At 43.7% G+C, this 19,332-nt stretch overlaps 1 protein-coding gene across 7 annotated transcripts in view; it reads left to right on the forward strand.

The window, feature by feature from the left end:
* The window catches only part of rerea (arginine-glutamic acid dipeptide (RE) repeats a), a 193,788-nt gene extending 178,010 nt beyond the window's left edge, over positions 1-15,778 (forward strand). For 5 of the 7 annotated variants that reach the window (XM_053643153.1, XM_053643152.1, XM_053643156.1 and 2 more), the window contains 11 exons: positions 6,823-6,985; positions 7,221-7,313; positions 7,971-8,170; positions 8,302-8,463; positions 9,599-9,712; positions 9,921-11,299; positions 11,801-12,023; positions 12,112-12,811; positions 13,075-13,245; positions 13,355-13,535; positions 13,661-15,778. In XM_053643153.1, coding sequence (XP_053499128.1) covers positions 6,823-6,985; positions 7,221-7,313; positions 7,971-8,170; positions 8,302-8,463; positions 9,599-9,712; positions 9,921-11,299; positions 11,801-12,023; positions 12,112-12,811; positions 13,075-13,245; positions 13,355-13,535; positions 13,661-13,694 — 3,420 coding nt within the window. In that variant the 3' untranslated portion in view covers positions 13,695-15,778. The remainder of the gene's footprint in view (positions 1-6,822; positions 6,986-7,220; positions 7,314-7,970; positions 8,171-8,301; positions 8,464-9,598; positions 9,713-9,920; positions 11,300-11,800; positions 12,024-12,111; positions 12,812-13,074; positions 13,246-13,354; positions 13,536-13,660) is intronic. The other 2 variants (XM_053643154.1, XM_053643158.1) reach the window with 1 other exon arrangement.
* Positions 15,779-19,332: the final 3,554 nt, after the last annotated feature.

Here is a 19,332-nt window from a genome sequence, read left to right on the forward strand (position 1 = left end):
AATAATAATAAGTTGAGCGGATTTAATAGAGCGACGGAGACTGAGGTTGTGAGGTTAGTTCAATATAGACACTGAGGGGAAAAAGCCAATACTGTCTTGTAGCGTAAACCCCTCTTTGCTTAAGCATCAATTTGCTTTTGTGTTGAAAGTCATTCCTCTGTGCCAGTGCCAATCAATGCCCTGAGGAAAGCTTGATTTATTTTCCCAGCAGTCCTTTTTTCCCCTCTCCCTGTCTTGTTTTTTGTTCATAGATGACTCTTTAAGCACAAGGTTCCAAATGTTTAGTGGGAGTCACATCATTTGTTGCTCTTCAAACCCTACAACCCAAACATGTATGCTATTTTCTTCCCTTTTTTGTTCAAACCCTAGCTTGTCGCATAATAATTTTTTGCTAAACGCTGTCCTTCCCAGCACAGTTGTTCTACAATTCACGACTTGTACACAGCTTGTTAAAGTGCCGGGCCTACAGCCAGAACTACAGAGGGCGGTACAGTGCAGCGCATCTGTCTCTTCCTCTCCCCTCAGCTCTTATTAGCTGGGTTTCTCATAAAGAGCTGGTGCCAAGAGTAAGCGCCCACTGCTGTGCAAACACACCAGGCCTGACTAGCTCTCAGGAATGCTTTATATGAAGGCAATAAAAGGGGAAGATGGGGAAGTGGGTGTGTCGCCTGACCATCGCTGTTCTTTTGACCGCCACTGTTTCCACCGCTCTAAAGACGACGTCATGGAATCATTTGTATACAAGCGCTAGAACTGTTCCTAAACATCCCCAACGTGCTTAGTCTACAGATAGCAGATAATTCCCTTTGCGTTTTGTTTTTCCAACACAACCCCTCCCATGAGGTCTTGTGGGAGAATCGAGTCTCGCTGCCACCATTACTCAACTCTGCTTTTATCGATTCAGGTCTGAGTGATATCGGCACGTGTCTTTTCATCTTGCAGTGTGTCGTGTTATCACATTTACTAGATAATGTTAATTCTGACGAAGTTGCTTATTGTTATTATTTATCTAGATACTTGAAGTTAATGAAGGATCCTCAGACTGTATATCTTCTTGTTTCAGCCATTAAGAAAAGAGGACATAGTACGTAATTGTGTTTTGATATAAACGCAGTTTTGCCATTATAATATTTTCTCCAGTCACCACTCAACCCTTCTTGAGGTATAACTCAGCCAATGATTGTATTTAGATACCTGCTGTTCTTGAGTAAAAAATCAACCTAATTGGTCCGGTCAAAGTTAAAGGTACACGTGAAGGAGGAGAGAAAGGCTGCGGGAGGACGGAACCAGACAAACATGCGCCTCCGTCCAGTGCTGTGAGGCTGCAGCGCATCCGGTAGCACAATCGGCACACAGCCTCAGGATCTGCAATTTTCAGGATGACCAAAATGATTTTTATTGGTTTAGCCCTGTAGCAGATGTTTGCCCTGGTGCGATCTGTATACGCGTCAAATTAAATTCATGGCAGTGTCGTCACCCGGCTGCCTCGGCCCCGGAGATCTTCATGTAATTACACACTAAAGGATTGAGAACTAATTTAAAAGGTTCAAACCTGCTACAACGGTTAGGAGCAGCTGTCTGTGACTAAAGAGCTTGCTTGTTTTTGGTAAATGAGCTTGGTGTTTATGGAAAATGTCATTATACTGCAGATCTTTGAATTCTATCCAGTAGCCAGTAGGTTTTTTTTTGTTTTTTATTTTTTTAAGTTCTTCTCTCCAGCTCACATTTGTAGAACAAATACGTGATCTGCCGTTCTGACGGTCCTTTTAATACAACTGGCTCGGACTCGTTTAGTGCAGTTTTGTGAACAAAGCCATGGCCATTCATGTTGATTTTTGGGATTAGAGTGAACAGCCCCTGTCAAAGTTGTGCCATAGCTGTATATTTTCTTCTGTTGGCAAAACCACTTACAGCAGGGAAACACAAGTGCTTGCGCTTGTTCATCTTTGACCTGTGAAAGCAGAGCTTATACATTCTATTCCAATAGAAACCAGCTAACAATCTTTTACTCTGTGCTGCTCCAGCCAAGGCCACTCGGTTTTCCCTCACCTTTGCTTGGTTTAACCTCGAAAGTGGCTGTCCACATGTAAGCAGAACCAGCTTTCAGTGTGGTTCTGTGTTTTGCTATGTTGGCCTTTAGGCAAGGATAGTTTAATGCCTGACTTGCCTGATGATGTCTCTACAGGACAATTTCCTTAGCTTCCTTAGCCTTTCCATAAAAGCTCAAGGCTTTTAAATAATGAGTTGAAATACAGAATAAATCTGTGTGACTGGGTGCATAAAATATCCAGTTAATGTCAATGGCAGATATTTTAGATTCCTTCAAACGAGTATTTAATTTGAAAAGTAAATTTTGAGCATTCATTAGAGACTATTAATGTTTTTGCTCATAATAAAGAGCTAATGGAGTTAATCAAACATTCTGAGCCAGGCTGTGTAGTTTAATGCAGAAACTCCGAGTCAAAATTCTGTCTCACTTTTTCTGCCATCAAGGCTAGAATTACATTCCAGCGACTCACCCCCCCCTTCTACACGGGCACTCTTTGCCCTGCATAGGGACAGGAAAGCACAGTCCAAACTCAGCTAATGGATGTTTACAGCTGCAGATTGACGGCTTGCACCCAATCACCACATTTTCTTTTTTAGCCTCAACGCATTTGGCTCGAGCGAGCGAGCGCGCTCTGGAGACATTTTCTCTGCGCAAGGTTGATTGTCCATTGTTATCTTCCATTTTCTCCCTCTTCTCACTCCCTTCGGCGCTCTTTCCCCCTCACTGCCCTCCCCTCGCATTCTCCCCTGCTCTCCTTGCCTTGCTTTTGCCAGCTCCAGCCTTAACCGTTTGGCGCCTTGTCAAAGCAGGGGCCTTTTGTGGCTTCATCACAAATCTGCCAGGAAAAACAGAAACCATCTGTTCAAGCCTGGGCTTGAGCACCGATGAGTGTATAAATACAGGAGTTTAGCCTTCACGCTCATACTGAGCGCACACACACACTCGCACAAACACACGCACGACTAGAAGGGTCCGGCAAATGGCCCAATTTCCCCTAACGCTATGCCAGAGCTGTTTCTAAATCACAGTGAACAAGGCATGATCTCTTGGAAATTGCAGTTCACACATAGAACCTGCTCACAAACGCCCACATCAACACTTACTTGGGGCAGAAATGAGATGGAAAAAAAATCCCTTAGTGCAGTGATAGGAGGTTAAGCCTTGTCAGATAATCCACCCCGCAGAAATATTCTGCAGATGGAAGCGTTCTGAAATAGCCTATAATTTAGCGCTTAAGTTATCAGGATTTATTTTGTTCACCCGCATGTACGTTTGTTTTAACTGCTAACGAGTGCTTGAGGAAATACCAACCCGATTAGTTATTACAAGACTTGTAATGCAACTATACTGTTTTTTTAAATATACAAAAATATCATTTGTTTTATTATAATTGACCACCCTACCCAGATAAATTAGTATGTAATATAATAATGATTATATGATTGTGTTATTCATTTTGAAAGATAATAGAAATGACAGAAATATGCATTCTAGTAAATAATCGTGTAAATAGGACAAAGAACATGGTTAAAATGCATAAATAGTATTTAAAAATATAAAGTCAGTTTACTAAATCTAAAGTTAGGATTCTGTTCATCAGAATAAAGAGCAGAAAAAATATGACATCCTCAAGTGCAGCTCAAAATGTCTCCACATACCATAGGACAGTTTGACATTTTGATGTTCATGAAAGTGACTTCAGAAATGTGGGTGTGGGTCCTGTGCAAGACATTTTCCCCCTCAAGGGTTATCTTTTATTTTTGCATCACTACACCATATCTCCCTTCATAAAAGACTAAGAACTGCTCCTGTCGCTCCTCCGACGATTCGGCACTATACAGGGAGGTTGTTTTGTTTTTTTTTTGTTTTTCTGAATGTGCTGGAAAAAGATGAGCACGAGTAAAGAGGAAGGAAGATGAGGACTGGAGCTAGGAAGTGTGGCTTAGCAAAGCTTCTCAGCACTTCCCTTCAAATCATATTTCCTCTCCCATGTCTTGAAAGGGGGTTTTCTATAGGTCTGCATCACCCAAGGAAATTTGTCATCACCGCATATGATCCACTCAGAACATTTTCATCAAGTCAGTTCAGGCTCATCTCCACTCCTCCATATATTGCTCCAGCAGATTATATTAAGTACGGCGTTTTCACTACGCTTATGAATGTCTGCTCTCTAGCCGTTGTCACTTGTTTTTATGGCCTACGAGCTAAATTACTTTTGAATGACCATGGCGATTTCTTTCCTAGCAACAGCATTGCCCTAGTTATTAAACTGAACTATGGAGAATTTTGTCCATGGCATTTATTTATTTATTTGTTTATTTTAAATTCTCTCTTCATAAATGGGCTGACTTATTCTCATCTCCTTTCATAAGTCAAATGGCTCAAATCCGGCTCCCGAAAGAAGAGAGGGGAGGGTTTGAATGTAGAGAATGTGTTACATAGTGAAGAAAGCCTGCCCTCTGTGCAGTTTTGATCTGCACATTTCAATTAGTTTTCACATCAGGAAGTCTGCCATCCCTTGGCCCGCACCTGCGCCCTGTTCATCCCCGCCAAAGCCTCACGGTTTCCAACACACGCTCATGCCCCACACGCTTACACAGCCCATTATTCCTCCCAACATCATATCACAGCGAAAATACCCAAAGGAGTTCCGCTAATCGCAGATCGTAAAGGGTTATCGCGGGACGTTAGCATGAACCCGTTTTCCTAGGCAGTGGAAACAGTGCTGGCACACTAGTCCCTTTCTCCTCGTGTTTGTTTTTAAAGTGTGGTGAGAGGCGAAGGTGGGTGGAAATCTCAAAGTCAAAGAAGAGGATTTGTCACACTTGTGTTTCTCATTTGGCTAACGTCTCAACCACCCACAAGTAATTGATGTAATTGTGATAATTGATATTTCGCCTACTCATGTCCGCCAGCGTGCTCCGAAGGGGGAGGGCGAGAGGGAGTTACGCTGCCTGTTCCAGTGCTGGTGCATTAAGCCAGAAGCATGTGGGAAACATTTGCAGAAAACAGACGCTCTGAGGAAGTCTTTACTTCTCTAGTGTTCACCAGCAAAAAGCTATCGGAGAGGGGTTTTTTCCCCATATATTTTTATTACAACTCAGATTTCAGTTTATTAAAGACTTGACACCTTTTTAACCTTCTTGTTAAATACAATTCAAGCTTGTAGTATATTGTTCTACCATTTCAAAGATTAAAGATTTTTAAAGAATTTTAATAATGCCCAAAGCACCATATCATCTGTCTATCCATTAAATGCCTTTTTTTTCTCCTTTTTCACCATTCATAGCTCATTTTAAAAGGTCGTCACAACCCATAGTGACTGAGCTCTAGTATTTACTCATGTCTGACATGGCAGCCTGTGCACTGTTTATACTTTTCCTGATAACAGTCAAGCTACTCCTGACTCATATTTGTTTCAAATACTCAATAGTTTGAGGTTTTGATTTCTCATATCTGTACATTTTCTTCTTTTTTTAAAAATAGATAACAGTTTCAGTGCTTTGCTCCATACAAATGTAACACGTAGCGCATGTGGATAAGTTCAACTGAGCATCAAATTAAATGAGCCTCTAGGATAATTAAAACTTGCCTGTTTTTTTTCCCCATTGCTGGCCAAGAAAAGTATAAGTGTTAGCCACCAAGCTGTTGGAGTGTTGTCGAGAGGAGCATTTTAATGACCAATTTATGTCAAAAAGAACAGCTGAATTAACAACAAAAAAAAAGCAATGAGTACACATTAATGACATCTCAGTTCAGTTCATGCGGAGTTTAACAGACACATCATAGTGCCCAGTGCTTGACCTCCTCCATCAATCCCCCAAACCTTAATACGTTAAAGCATGTTTAAAGCCAAGCAACTGATATGTGACTAATTTCCTGTTGCAAAATGAATATGTAGTAGGAAAGCAGGGAAGGTAGAAATGTTATAAACCACCACAGGCGGAATACTACATAATTGCTCCCTCCGCCTGGCCATGCTTTCAGGGTGTGTGTATTATTTTGAAAGCTGCCGGAAAGCACCGGTTAATTTGTGCAGGCTGTCTCAGCAAAGCTTCTTCTGATCCATGATTGCATGTGTTAATGTTTCAGTAGGGTATTGATTTGCTGGCTGGCTTTTGTGTGCTGGATTTATACGCTCTACTCCCTGGCAAGCGCACCCTGAATGTTTGATTAAAGTTCAATTGACTCTTCCAGCGAAGGGACTCGGAGCCGTTTCACTCCCTATTTGTAGCGCCAAAGCTCTCCCCGACATGTTCTTTTGTTCCCATTCAAGCGCCTGCCACCCAGGCAGCCACCAATGTACTGATCCTAATATCCTAGCATTCAGCGAGCTTCGCTGCCTAATCCTGGAACAGAGACAGCCGCAGCACAACACGCCAGTCTGCTGCAAAACCCGGCGTGGAGTTTCCCGGCATCCATGTTCACTTGTTCGCTAGCTGACCTCAACACTAAACCTTTTTCGTCAGCCACCCTCTGAAAATAAGCCTCTGTTTGTGTGCCGTTATCAGTTTGACATTTGAGGGCTTTTAGTACAAACAAAGGGGGAGCAACAACAAAAAAAAAGCAACGCGGCTAACAGCTTGTTTCTTTTGGACTAGTGGATCAGCATAAATTTGTTACCTCTTGATTTGTAACAGCAGTTCAGCAGCGGGTCATTTTTAATGAGATTAAAAGGTAAATATTAACCAGACAAGACTTTTTTTTTTTTTGCAGTATGCACAGTGAAGGAACATCTTTTGACTTGTAACTTCATTCTTCTCTGTTTGCAGGGAGAGTTGATAACTTTTTACTATTACTGGAAGAAAACCCCAGAGGCTGCTAGCTCCCGAGCGCACCGCAGACACCGAAGGCAGCCTGTCTTCCGTCGGATCAAGACCCGCACAGCAACCACGCCTGTCAACACTCCCTCCCGACCACCTTCCAGCGAGTTCTGTAAGTGCTCTTCATTCCCTAGAGACAGAGAGCAGACATAGCTAAACAGGGCGTTTCAATACAAAAAGAAATACATTAAGGATGTCGCCTTTTTCTTATCGCGTAGTAAATTCATTCCTGATCTTTTCACCCAGATAACCCAAACAAGTTGCGTTATGCAAAATGGGGCTCCACAATTGATTGTCATGGTTTTGGTTTGTTGTCATGCTATTAACTCGGGCTCTGTCTCCTACAGTGGACCTGAGCTCAGCCAGCGAAGATGACTTTGACAGTGAAGACAGTGAACAGGAGCTGAAAGGCTACGCCTGCCGCCACTGCTTTACCACCAGTAAGAAAATTCTCTGTTAACTATGCTAAATGATCATTCACACAGTTAGACTGCCGCATCCTGATAGTGCCTGAGGCAGGCTTGTGTATTTGCGAGTAGATATTTAGTAGCCAACGTGATTCACATCGATAACCTGATATTCACCTGACTTCAATGTGAAATATGAGCTTTTCACAGCCAGCAGTTAGTCAATCCCCAGGTGCACTGATCACAGTATTAGATTTTAGTAGTAACACAGAGAGACAGGTGGCGTTCCTACAACAGTGCTAGCATCACAGGCGTGTCAGGCCCTTAATAATCCCCACAGCAGGTCTGTAATTACTCTCTGTTTGAGGGAGCCGTGCTGCCCAGACACTCTCTCCACTGGCAGATGGACCTTGGAGGATGTTGCTGCTAATTTCATCCTACCTGACAGTTACTCGTTTGTTCTTTGCCTCATTAAACCCTCTGACTTGTTGGGTGCAGTTGGCGCTCACAGTACTCCCATATGGTATGAGCTACAAGCATCGCCACGTAATGCAGCATGGCAAGCCTGAGTGTGAGCAATCAGATGTCTGTATGATGTATGCGTGTGAGTCAGGGATCAGGCTAGTCCATGTGTACTTCTCCCCGTCGCTGAAAAGCAGAGCTCATCTAAAGTCGGAAATGTGTTTGCAGCCTCCAAGGACTGGCACCACGGGGGCCGTGAGAATATCCTACTGTGCACCGACTGCCGCATTCATTTCAAGAAGTACGGTGAGCTGCCCCCAATCGAGAAGCCTGTGGACCCGCCACCGTTTATGTTCAAACCCGTCAAAGAGGAGGAGGATGGGCTCGGCGGGAAGCATAGCATGAGGACTCGACGGAACCGCGGGCCGGTGAGTCCCAGTCACGAGGAGATAAAAAAAAAAACAGCCTTAAATATGTGGCTTAAGCTTTGCTTTTGTACTTAATACTTATATTTTAGCATGCTATTACTTTGAAGTCAGTTCTAAGTGTTTTTGTCCAGATGTCGACGCTACGAAGTGGCAGGAAGAAGCAGACAGCCAGCCCTGATGGCAGAGCATCACCAACCAACGAGGACCTACGCTCAAGTGGCCGTACCTCACCCAGCGCAGCCAGCACATCCAGTACTGACAGCAAGATGGACTCTGTGAAAAAACCCAGCAAGGTGTGGCCTCATCAGGGTGTCCGTGGGTCCTTAAAAAGTCTTAAAATGTGTTAAATTCCTTAATGTAAAAATAAGGCCTTAATTAGTATTAAAATGTGTTAAATTCACGTTTCAAAAGTCTTACATATGCACCCGAACCGACGTCGTAAAGAAGATTTAGATGTTAATTTGTGTAGTTGCTGAGTGAGATGGTAACGCCGTGTGACTGTGTTGCACTCAGAGTGTGTGTGCAGCTCATCAGTGTTTTAAAGCGGCTCGGTTCACAGTAACTGCCGCTCCACACCAACTTCATCTCTGTCTGTGCTGTGAGTTTCAGTCGCTTATAACGCAACACGCACCACATTCCCTTTGTTTTAACATTAGCGTAATCGCAAACATTTTTGTGGGCAGAGGTTTACAGCATTTCACCCGATTGGTAATGAGAAGTAAATTTAATAAAATTGTTGCCATCTAAAAGGAGGTCTTCCTGTGGTTTGCCACTAAAATAAAAGCCACACGGTCTAACGCATGAAAGTCAATTAAGTCAGAAAAATATTACTATTGTTATATTACTATTTGTACCCTAAATAATTTTTTAATTATTATTATTCAGTGCAATAATAATATTACAAAATAGCAAAGGTTTTTTTAATATATATATTTCTGTACATTTATAACACTACTTGTTGCATTACCCTGGCATAAAATTACAAATAAACCTAGTAAACACTGCTGTGAGGGGGTTTCTAATACAGCTGCTGAGGGAGTGATGGTAAATTCAACATCTTTTTCTCTTCTGGCTGGTGTAATCCATCTCTCTGTTATTTTTTTCCTCTCTTGGAAAGTCATGGGAAGGAAATACTGGATTTTTTTCTTTCATTGTTGGAGCAAATGGTAATACAAAAAGGATTTTTGCTACGGTCTCCCATCTACCTCTATAGAAGTTTACCCTGCTATAGTTTACTTAAACCCAGAAGCGGATGTATATGCATGAACACAATCCATTATAGCTGATGTATACCATGTCTTGAATATGGTATTAAATTTGAAGTGCTGATACCTGCAGATACCCTGTAGGGAAAACCTTGTACCAGCGCAACATGTGCGTTTTCCTATGCACCAAAAGAGCTTAAATATTTATCTTCTCTTACAACAGAAGATAAAGGAGGAGGCACCGTCACCTATGAAGAGTGCCAAACGCCAGAGAGAGAAGGGATCTTCAGACACAGAGGAGCCTGAAAGGGCCAGTGCTAAGAAGTCAAAGACTCAGGTAAGATTCCTTTCCAGGACTGACTTTGCTTAACACCTCATTATATTTAGCAGCTATAATTGACCTAGGTTTGTGGGCTATACTTCACAATCGGGTTTAGTAGTCCCCTCTCAAATTAGGACCTGGTACAAAGTAATCAGATTCTTGCCCTTCCATGCAGGTGTGCTGTGACCTAACTTTCATTACTTTGTTCGTTTGTGTCTTCCAGGAGTTGAATCGGCCTGACTCACCCTCAGAATGTGAGGGAGAGGGCGAGGTAGAAAGCTCGGATGGCCGCAGCGTAAACGACGAGGGCAGCGACCCCAAGGACATTGACCAGGACAACCGTAGCTCATCTCCCAGCATTCCAAGCCCGCGTGACAACGAGAGCGACTCGGATTCGTCAGCGCAACAGCAAGTCCTCCAGGGCCAGCACCCTCCTGTAATCCAGTGCCAGACGGGCACTTTGCCCCCTGCACCGCATTCCACCAACGCCACTGCGTCGGCGCCCCCGACGTCAAGTGCAGCGCCACTCCCTTCACAAGTGTCTCCATCTGTGCCCACCACCCCCATCCCTCCACAACAGATTGCTTCAGCAGGCCCGCTTTCTCACATTCAGTCTGGAGCAGCACTTCATCCTCCAAGGTTGCCTTCTCCTCACTCGCCCTTGCAGGCCATCCCTCAACCTCCTGTGCCCTCTCAGAGTGGTCCACAGGCTCTACAGCCTCAGCTGCATGGCCCCATGCCTGCAATGGGCCATCTGCAGTCAGGGCCTCACATGCCTCATCCTCATGCTTCTTTACCTCCACAGAATTTCACTCTCGCTCAGTCTCAGGTTCCCCCTTCCCCCATGTCAGCCCAGGCACAGGCCTCCTCACTATCCCAGCAGCAGCAGCCACCGCCTCACACTCCTCCATCGCAGTCCTCATCTTCACAGAGTGGCACTCAGCCCCCACGAGAGCAGCCCTTGCCTCCTGCGCCCATGTCCATGCCTCACATAAAGCCTCCACCCACCACCCCCATCCCTCAGATGCAAAACCCTCAGACACACAAACATCCACCACACCTGTCAGCTCCACAGTTCCCCCAGAAGCCACCCAACTTGCCCCCACTGCCTGCCCTGAAGCCATTAAGTTCCCTTTCTACGCACCATCCGCCCTCTGCCCACCCGCCCCCGTTACAACCCATGCCTCAGCCTCCAGCCGCCCAGCCTCCTGTGCTCACGCAGTCCCAAAGCCACGCGCCTCCTCCAGCTACACCACTCCCCTCACCCTCGACCGCTCCCTCACACTCTGCACCTTCGCAGCCATCCTTCCCTCCTCATCCCTTCATTCCAGGAGCCTCAGCCGCTCTCCCACCCTCTTCTGTTCCTTCTTCCGTGCCAGGACCCCTGGCTGCACTGCAGCAGCCCCCCTCGTCCATCTCCATGCCCCTACCTGCTTCCATCAGTGCACCCTGCTCAGGTCCCTCCACCATGCCGGCTGTGCAGATTAAAGAGGAGCCTCTGGATGAGGCGGAGGAGCCTGAGAGTCCGCCTCCTCCACAGAGGAGTCCTTCACCAGAGCCCACCATCGTCAACACACCCAGTCATGCCAGCCAGTCTGCACGGTACAACAAATATTCTTACCTCTAATCTCATGTATCATTGCACCAAAATGTCCTGTGAACACTATTATCCAGGTTATGTAGTAAATGTTTAAAAAAGTTAGAGCACCCTTCCTGTGCCTGCCTATAGCTGACCCGCCATCATCAAAGGCACTATTATTATTAAAGTGAAAGGATGCATCAGTACACGAACATCTCTTGTTCAGTATGTTATCGTGCTGTCTCCTAAGTGCTGCACACACAGCCAGTGAATAGCAATGAGGCTGCTAATATACCCAGGATGTAGCTCATTATGTCAGAGGCACTGAAGAGACTGATTTAGTTGCTTTACCCAGGAATAATGAGCTGACATTCCAGGGGTTATTTATTTGTCATGAAGTACTGTAATTGCATTTCAAACGGTCACAAGCAAAAAAAGGACTTCCCAAGTAGAGCTAGTTTACTCAAATTATTGTGAACATTGAATGAATTTTCACAATTTTTTTTTCTGTTCTGCTGTTTCAGGTTCTATAAGTACCTCGATCGAGGCTACAACACGTGTGCAAGAACTGATTTCTACTTTACTCCCCTGCCATCATCCAAGCTTGCTAAGAAACGCGAAGAAGCACTGGAGAAAGCGAAGAGAGAAGCAGAGCAGAGAGCACGGGAGGAGAAGGAAAAAGAGAGGGAACGGGAAAAAGAGAGGGAAAGAGAACGGGAGCGGGAGAAAGAGGCAGAGCGAGCTGCGGTAGGTTTCACTGTACTTTCCAGGCCTTTATTAAATAAATATGTGCTACTCCTCATAAACCTAATGAGAATCTCATTTGACTTTATAGAAGGCATCCAGTTCTTCTCACGAAGGCAGACTGGGTGATCCTCCCATGGCCGGGCCAGCTCACATGCGGCCACCCTTCGACGCCACTCCAGCCACCATCGCTACCGTGCCACCCTATATTGGCCCGGACACGCCAGCCCTGCGCACGTTAAGCGAGTACGCACGACCCCATGTCATGTCACCCACCAACCGCAACCACCCATTCTTTATGCCTCTAAACCCAGCTGAGCCGCTGCTAGCCTACCACATGCCAGGATTGTACAACGACCCTGCAATGCGTGAGCGTGAGCTGAGAGAACGCGAGATCCGCGAGCGCGAGATCCGTGAAAGGGAACTAAGGATGAAACCTGGCTTTGAGGTCAAACCGGGCGACCTGGACAACCTGCACCCCTCAGCCAACCCCATGGAGCACTTTGCCCGTCATGGCCCCATCGGATTACCCCACATGGCGGGCCACCCGTTTGCCTCGTTCCACCCGGGACTGAACCCTCTGGAGCGTGAGCGCCTGGCCCTGGCCAACCCCCAACTGCGGCCTGAGATGTCCTACCCGGAGCGGCTGGCCGCCGAGCGTCTGCATGCCGAGAGGATAGCCAACGACCCCATTGCCCGGCTGCAAATGTTCAACGTGACCCCGCACCATCACCAGCACTCGCACATCCACTCGCACCTCCACCTGCACCAGCAGGACCCACTGCACCAAGGTGAGGGAAAGTTCTTTAATCACAACAGTCATTAAACTGCATAATAATAATAATTACTCGCATGCTTCAGTTGAAGAAAATGTTTTTTGTGTGGTGTGTGTGAAAAATATGCATGCTGCAGCATCTGTGCTTGGCTTGTGTTTGAGGACTCTGTGATTGAGCTTGGTGTTTTGTTTGAACGTCACTGAGTGGTGGGCATGTACTTGTGTCTGTACTAATGTAATACTTTTGTACCCTGACAAATTGCTGCTGACACGGAGTAGGTGGTGGTGAATGTCTTGTGTGTCCGCCAGGTTCTGGGGCCCATCCGCTCGTTGACCCCCTGGCGGCTGGACCCCACCTGACCCGCTTCCCGTACCCGCCCGGAGCCATCCCAAACCCGCTGCTTGGCCAGCCCCCACACGAGCACGAGATGCTGCGGCACCCTGTATTCGGTGCGTCCTCTGCCACCACAATCATATCACAAGCCAAAATACCTGCTATACTACTGTGTTACTATTGAGTTTTAACCTATCTTCACTGCGCTGTGTGTTGATGTTGCAGGTACTTCGTACCCTAGAGAATTGCCTGGGGGTTTGCCTCCGCCTATGTCTGCAGCGCACCAGCTACAGGCTATGCACGCTCAGTCTGCAGAGCTGCAGAGACTGGCCATGGAGCAGCAGTGGCTTCACGGCCACCACCACATGCACGGAGGCCCTCTGCCTGGACAGGAGGACTACTACAGGTCAGTGAATTACCGTAAGCATTTACTGACTTAAGCATATCGACTGAAAGCCAACGCTTATTGATCTGGACATTGTGTGCAAGGCACGTGTTTGATTGGTGCTGTTTGTCTTCTCGTCCCTGCAGCCGGTTAAAGAAGGAGAGTGATAAGCAGCTGTGAGCATTTAGAGGGATGTGATATCACAGAGGTCAGCAGGACACAGGAGGTCGCACCAGAACAGTCGGACAGGAACTTGCGTGCCCTTGGGACATTTTTAAAAACCGAAAAGTGACAAGGATAATCTGATAACTTTTTTTGTTCTGTTGTCAGTTTTCTGTACTCTTATGGACATTTGTTTTGGTTTTTTTTTTATTTTCTCAAGAAGTTTTTTGGTATATAGCGTTCAACTAGTGACAACGTCCTCAAGACTGATTGTGACTTTCCTGCATGAACATCCTCTGAGAAGCTTCCCTGACATTTTTGTAGGTGCTAGAATACCAGACACTTTGTCACTGTGCTTATTCAAAAAAAAAAAAAAAAAAAAGGAAAAAAAAAAGGAAAAGAAGTCAGGCCATTATATCTGAAAAGTGCTATCTTAAATTCAATGTTTATTTTAATACATTGTAGGAGGTTTTTAATTTTAAAAAAAAAGCTGCAGCATGGCATTTTTCGAGTCTGTAAATAGTATATATAAATATATATATACATATGATTATTATAATTATTATTATTAGGTGTGGATTCCTGACCGATTTGTAGACCTCCAGTATAATAGTTCTGAAGCATCATCCCTTGTTTCAGAGGGGAATGAGATGGCATTATTTGAGTAAGTAGCCATGTCACATGGTTGCGGTCCATAAAACAGGGTCGCAGAGAAATGGTTGCACCAGATATTTATCCACACACGCCTAAGGTGCTCGAGTTGAGCTGCTTTTCATCCTATAGACTGTCAGACACAGATACACGTACAGACCCATTCATGATGTCATTACCATCTTCATTTCCTCCAAGTGTGATGGCTCCGAGGCTATGCACGAGGGATTACAAAAAACAATTGCACTGAATAACATCGGAAAATGACATTTTCAATTCTAATTGGTTTGAAGTGAACTGACAATGTGAATGAGTGCATTTTAAAAACGTCTTAGTTCTGTGCACCAAAGTGACGAAATTGGTTTTTATAAAGCAGAATTACGTTTTCATGCAACTTTCTGAAAGTACTTATTGATTCAGGTATTTCTGTCATCTCACAATGATGGGAATGGCCTGATTTATATATTTTTTTTCGTCAGTGCTTTTCATGAATGCTTTTAGTGATTTTAAACCAGTTATTGGGTGCTAATGGCGGTGCAGTTCCCCCAACTCCACTACTCAATTCGCTCTGCCTCCAGGTGCAAGGCTCCTCACTCAGTCAACCTCACTGTGATACTCGAAAGACGTGGTTCTCCATAAAAGATGGATTTAAGAGCTTTGAACAAGAATGTGCGTATTTTGTGTGTGCATGTTTGTAGTAGTGGAGAAGAGCATATTACCACTGCAGCTTCTCTCTGCATTCCTGACACTGCACTTCCCATGAGCCGTGATCCATGGGCCGTGTGATGGCCGTCGTCCACTGTTACATGCAGTATTTCACTCTTTTTATGTCTCACACACTCATCATGGTAATTTTACATTCATTGATGCTCTCAAAGCCAGAAGGTATTTTTGTGTTTCAGAATTGGAATAATACTTGATAATCAATGCTGTTGTAGAAGACATCAGGTTGTTAAACTCCCCCCCCCCCCCCCCCACCCCCATTGGTTAAGAGGAAAAAAAAACATCCAAAGCTTGCACAGAAACCCGTTCGTGTCAGCTGAAGCCCAAACTCCATCATCAGCCATTTTTACTTTTTGAGTTGGACTCTACCTGTCAACTACCTGTCTCTGTCTCTTCGATGTATACAACATTCTAATTTTGTTTTCAGCATTTCCTCCCTTCTGTCCAGTTTTCTGTGTCTTAAACCTTCGATGTTGAGTGTTGTCAATGGTTCAGCTTCTTGTTTCAGAGCGGCAATAGCAGAATGTAAATTCTGACTGCTAAGATTTATATATACTGGTATCTTGAAGCTTATTGTATATATTAGTAGTCGCCATGGGATGACACAATGTAAACAAAAGTAGAAATAATTAAAACAAAAATTGTGAGTCCTGTGTTCTGCCCATTTGAGTATTTTGTAATTTTTTTGAAAATTTTGTGAAATTAAAATAAAACTAAGTTACACCACACTTGATTTCTAATGAATATCACTTTTTGTTATACGCCATGGCAGAAGTAAATGTTCATGCTGACAAAATGCCTGTAAGTGTTTTCCCCCCTCTACACTTTGCAGTAAATTTTTACACCAAAAACCAGAAAAAAATTCTTTTTTGTATTTCTGTATTTGTATGTACAGTGCCCTCCACTAATATTGGCACCCTTGGTAAATATGAGCAAAGAAGGCTGTGAAAAATTGTCTTTATTGTTTAACCTTTTGATCTTTGGTTAAAAAAATTCACAAAAATACTCTGATCTTGCGGGTATCAAACACTTGCAAACAAAACACAGGTTAATTAAAAAAAACTGTTAAATATAGGTGTGCAACAATTATTGGCACCCTTTGTCAATACTTTGTGCTACCTTCCTTTGCCATGATAACAGCTCTGAGTCTTCTCCTACAATTCCTGATGAGGTTGGGGAATACATCGCAAAGGGATCCGAGATCATTCCTCCATACAGAATCTCTCCAGATCCTTCAAATTTCGAGGTCCACTCTGTTGAACTCCTCTCCTCTTCAGTTCACCACACAGGTTTTCTATGGGTTTCAAGTCAGGGGACTGGGATGGCCATGGCAGGACCTTGATTTTGTGGTCAGTAAATCATTTTTGTGTTGATTTTGATGTATGTTTTGGATCATTGTCCTGCTGGAAGATCCAACCATGGCCCATTTTAAGCTTTCTGGCAGAGGCAGTCAGGTTTTCATTTAAGATCTGTTATTAGATAGAGTCCATGATGCTGTGTATTTAGCCGTGAGCATGAGGTACTTTTCCATATTCCTACCTCTCTGTGTGCACCAAAACCACCTCTGGTGTTTATTGTCAAAAAGTTCTATTTTGGTTTCATCTGACCATAGAACCCGATCCCATTAGAAGTTCCAGTAGTGTCTGGCAAACTGAAGATGCTCGAGTTTGTTTTTGGATGAGAGTAGAGGCTTTTTTCTTGAAACCCTTCCAAACAACTTGTGGTGATGTAGGTGACTTTGGATTGTAGTTTTGGAGACTTTCTGACACCAAGACGCAACTAACTTCTGCAATTCTCCAGCTGTGATCCTTGGAGATTTTTTGGCCACTCGAACCGTCCTCTTCGACAATATAGACACACATCTTCCAGGTTGATTCATAACATTTCCAGCTGACTGGAGCCTCTTAATTATTGCCCTGATGGTGGAAATGGGCATTTTCAATGCTTTTGCGATTTTCTTATAGCCACTTCCCATTTTGTGAAGCTCAACGACCTTTTGCTGCACATCACAGCCATATTCCTTGGTCTTACCCATTGTGACAAATGACTAAGGGAATTTGGCCTGTGTGTTACCTCATATTTATACCCCTATAAAACAGGAAGTCATGGTTGAACATTTTCCTGTTCCTAGTCACCCAGGTGTACTAAAAACATAAAATATCAATGAGAATATACTTCAAATATATTTTTCTCATATTAATTCATAGGGGTGCCAATATTTGTTGCACACCTATATTTAAAAAAAAAAAAAAAAATTATAAACCTGCGTTGTGTTTGCAATTGTTTGATATCCATGAGAGCAGATTTTGTTTTGTTTTTTTTTTTTAAACAAAAGATCAAAAGGTTAAACAATGAAGAAAATTTTTCACAGCTTTCTTTGCTCATATTTCCCAAGGGTGCCAATATTAGTGGCGGGCACTGTATGGGTCAAAGATAAATCAGGCTAATCTTTTGTGTTTATATCTATTTGAGATTCTTTGATTTTATTTAGTATGTAAAAGTACATGGACCCGGATCACTTGCACTTTTTACACGTTTGTGATTGGTTGAATTTATTTGTATAGCACATTTCACAATAGATTTTGTAAAAATAAAAAAAAAATTAAAAAATGGCGAATGTAAAGATGAGCGAGCCAGTGCAAGCAACGTGAGCAACAGTGGTGAGGCGATGTTTCCAGAGACAATGTGGGGAAGAAATTTGAGAGGAACCAGACTCAAAAGGGAACCCATCCTCTTCTGGGTGACACCTGATAGGGATTATAAATGATTACTCTTCAACAACTCTGTACTATGAAGTCAAATTTAAAACTTAAGTGATCAGGATGAATCAGGCAGGTCTGGAATGTTAAAAGAGCCACAGCATTAGCAGAAGTGTGTCAGGATCAGGCAGCAGGAGTGTATATACGACTCACCAGAGAGAACAGATTATGTATGCTCTTATCCTACACTGGTATAAAGGGGTCTACATTACAGTGTGAACAGAATGCAAGTATGAACTCTTGTCTCAACCAGCTCACCAGTGCAGTAGTCAGGGCACTGATCAGGCAGTCGGCCATTTTAAGAGCTGTCTCAATCGCAAAATCCTTTTGCGCACTAAAAAAATCCCACAAAAAAACCAGGGAGCATCGATGCTCACTATGTTCCTTACTGGAAGTGACGTCTTGTTTTCTGAGACCTTTCAGCTCGAGAGAAAAAAAATGGGGGATGAGCTCTCAGCCAAATTCTACAAATGTAAGCAGCTTGTTATCGTTGTTGTAGCTCTCAGATGATTACTTACATTAGTGGTTCTTATCTAGAATTTAATGTTCTATATACGGTTTGTTTAAGTCTAACGACTTTTAAGTGTTTAATGATTTTTTATTTTTTTTAAATCCACTAGCTAACCGATGATCCTGCTTGAAGTACCATGACTGAAATGCTTGTGATTAAGCTAGCAAATTTATATGACATCCAAAAATTTTTGGTGTTCTACAATGTAAGTACGTAGTCATGTCACGGAAATTCAGTTAGTATCCCAATGTGTAGTGAGCCAGGGTCCTTATCAGTGCCTGAACTCATGTACACGATATACTGATTCATGACCTACTGAAGGGAGCTGTTCAAGAAATACCCTTAGTTGGTGTTTTTTTTTATTAGCCAGCCTCTACAATTGTCTGTTTGCATATACTTAAACCATGAGCATAATCATGCTGCAAATAGCAATAGAAATATCTGACATAAACCATAACATTACTGTCCTTATAGAATGCGCATTTAACCCTCATTAGGCGGTTAGGATGCTAGTTCCGTAGGCCAAATAACCAATTTCTGCTTTTTATGTATTAGACGCACTATCTCCATCAATGACAATTCAAGAAGATAAAGAATCAGATGCTGAAATCTTAACATGGGAGGTCTTATCAGCTCCGAGGGCTGCGCTCCTGGTGTGACTGAAGCACGATCAGAGTGGAAGGCTGGAAGCTTCGTTATCATGTTTCAGCAACATCAGACAGCAGCGCTGTGGTGGGTCTGCTCGTTTGCCAAGATGGCTGTCAGGTTTGTCAGGCTTTCTGTCTCTGTGTGAGGCTCTGAGCCACAGTTAAAGAGGTTTTTGGATGACATGCTGGGATGTGCCAGCTAAAGAAAAACACATCCAATAAGATGAGATTACTCTAGAAGGTCTATGTTAAACATGCTGTAACATGCTAGCTGCAGAATAATTAGCACAGGGAATAACGTGAGGGGGAAAAACATACTTGCTAACTTAATTGGGAGCTGTGATCTGACCTGGTTGTACAGGATC

The sequence above is a fragment of the Ictalurus furcatus genome, chromosome 15 (genome assembly GCF_023375685.1).
Source record: "Ictalurus furcatus strain D&B chromosome 15, Billie_1.0, whole genome shotgun sequence".
Taxonomy (NCBI): domain Eukaryota; kingdom Metazoa; phylum Chordata; class Actinopteri; order Siluriformes; family Ictaluridae; genus Ictalurus; species Ictalurus furcatus.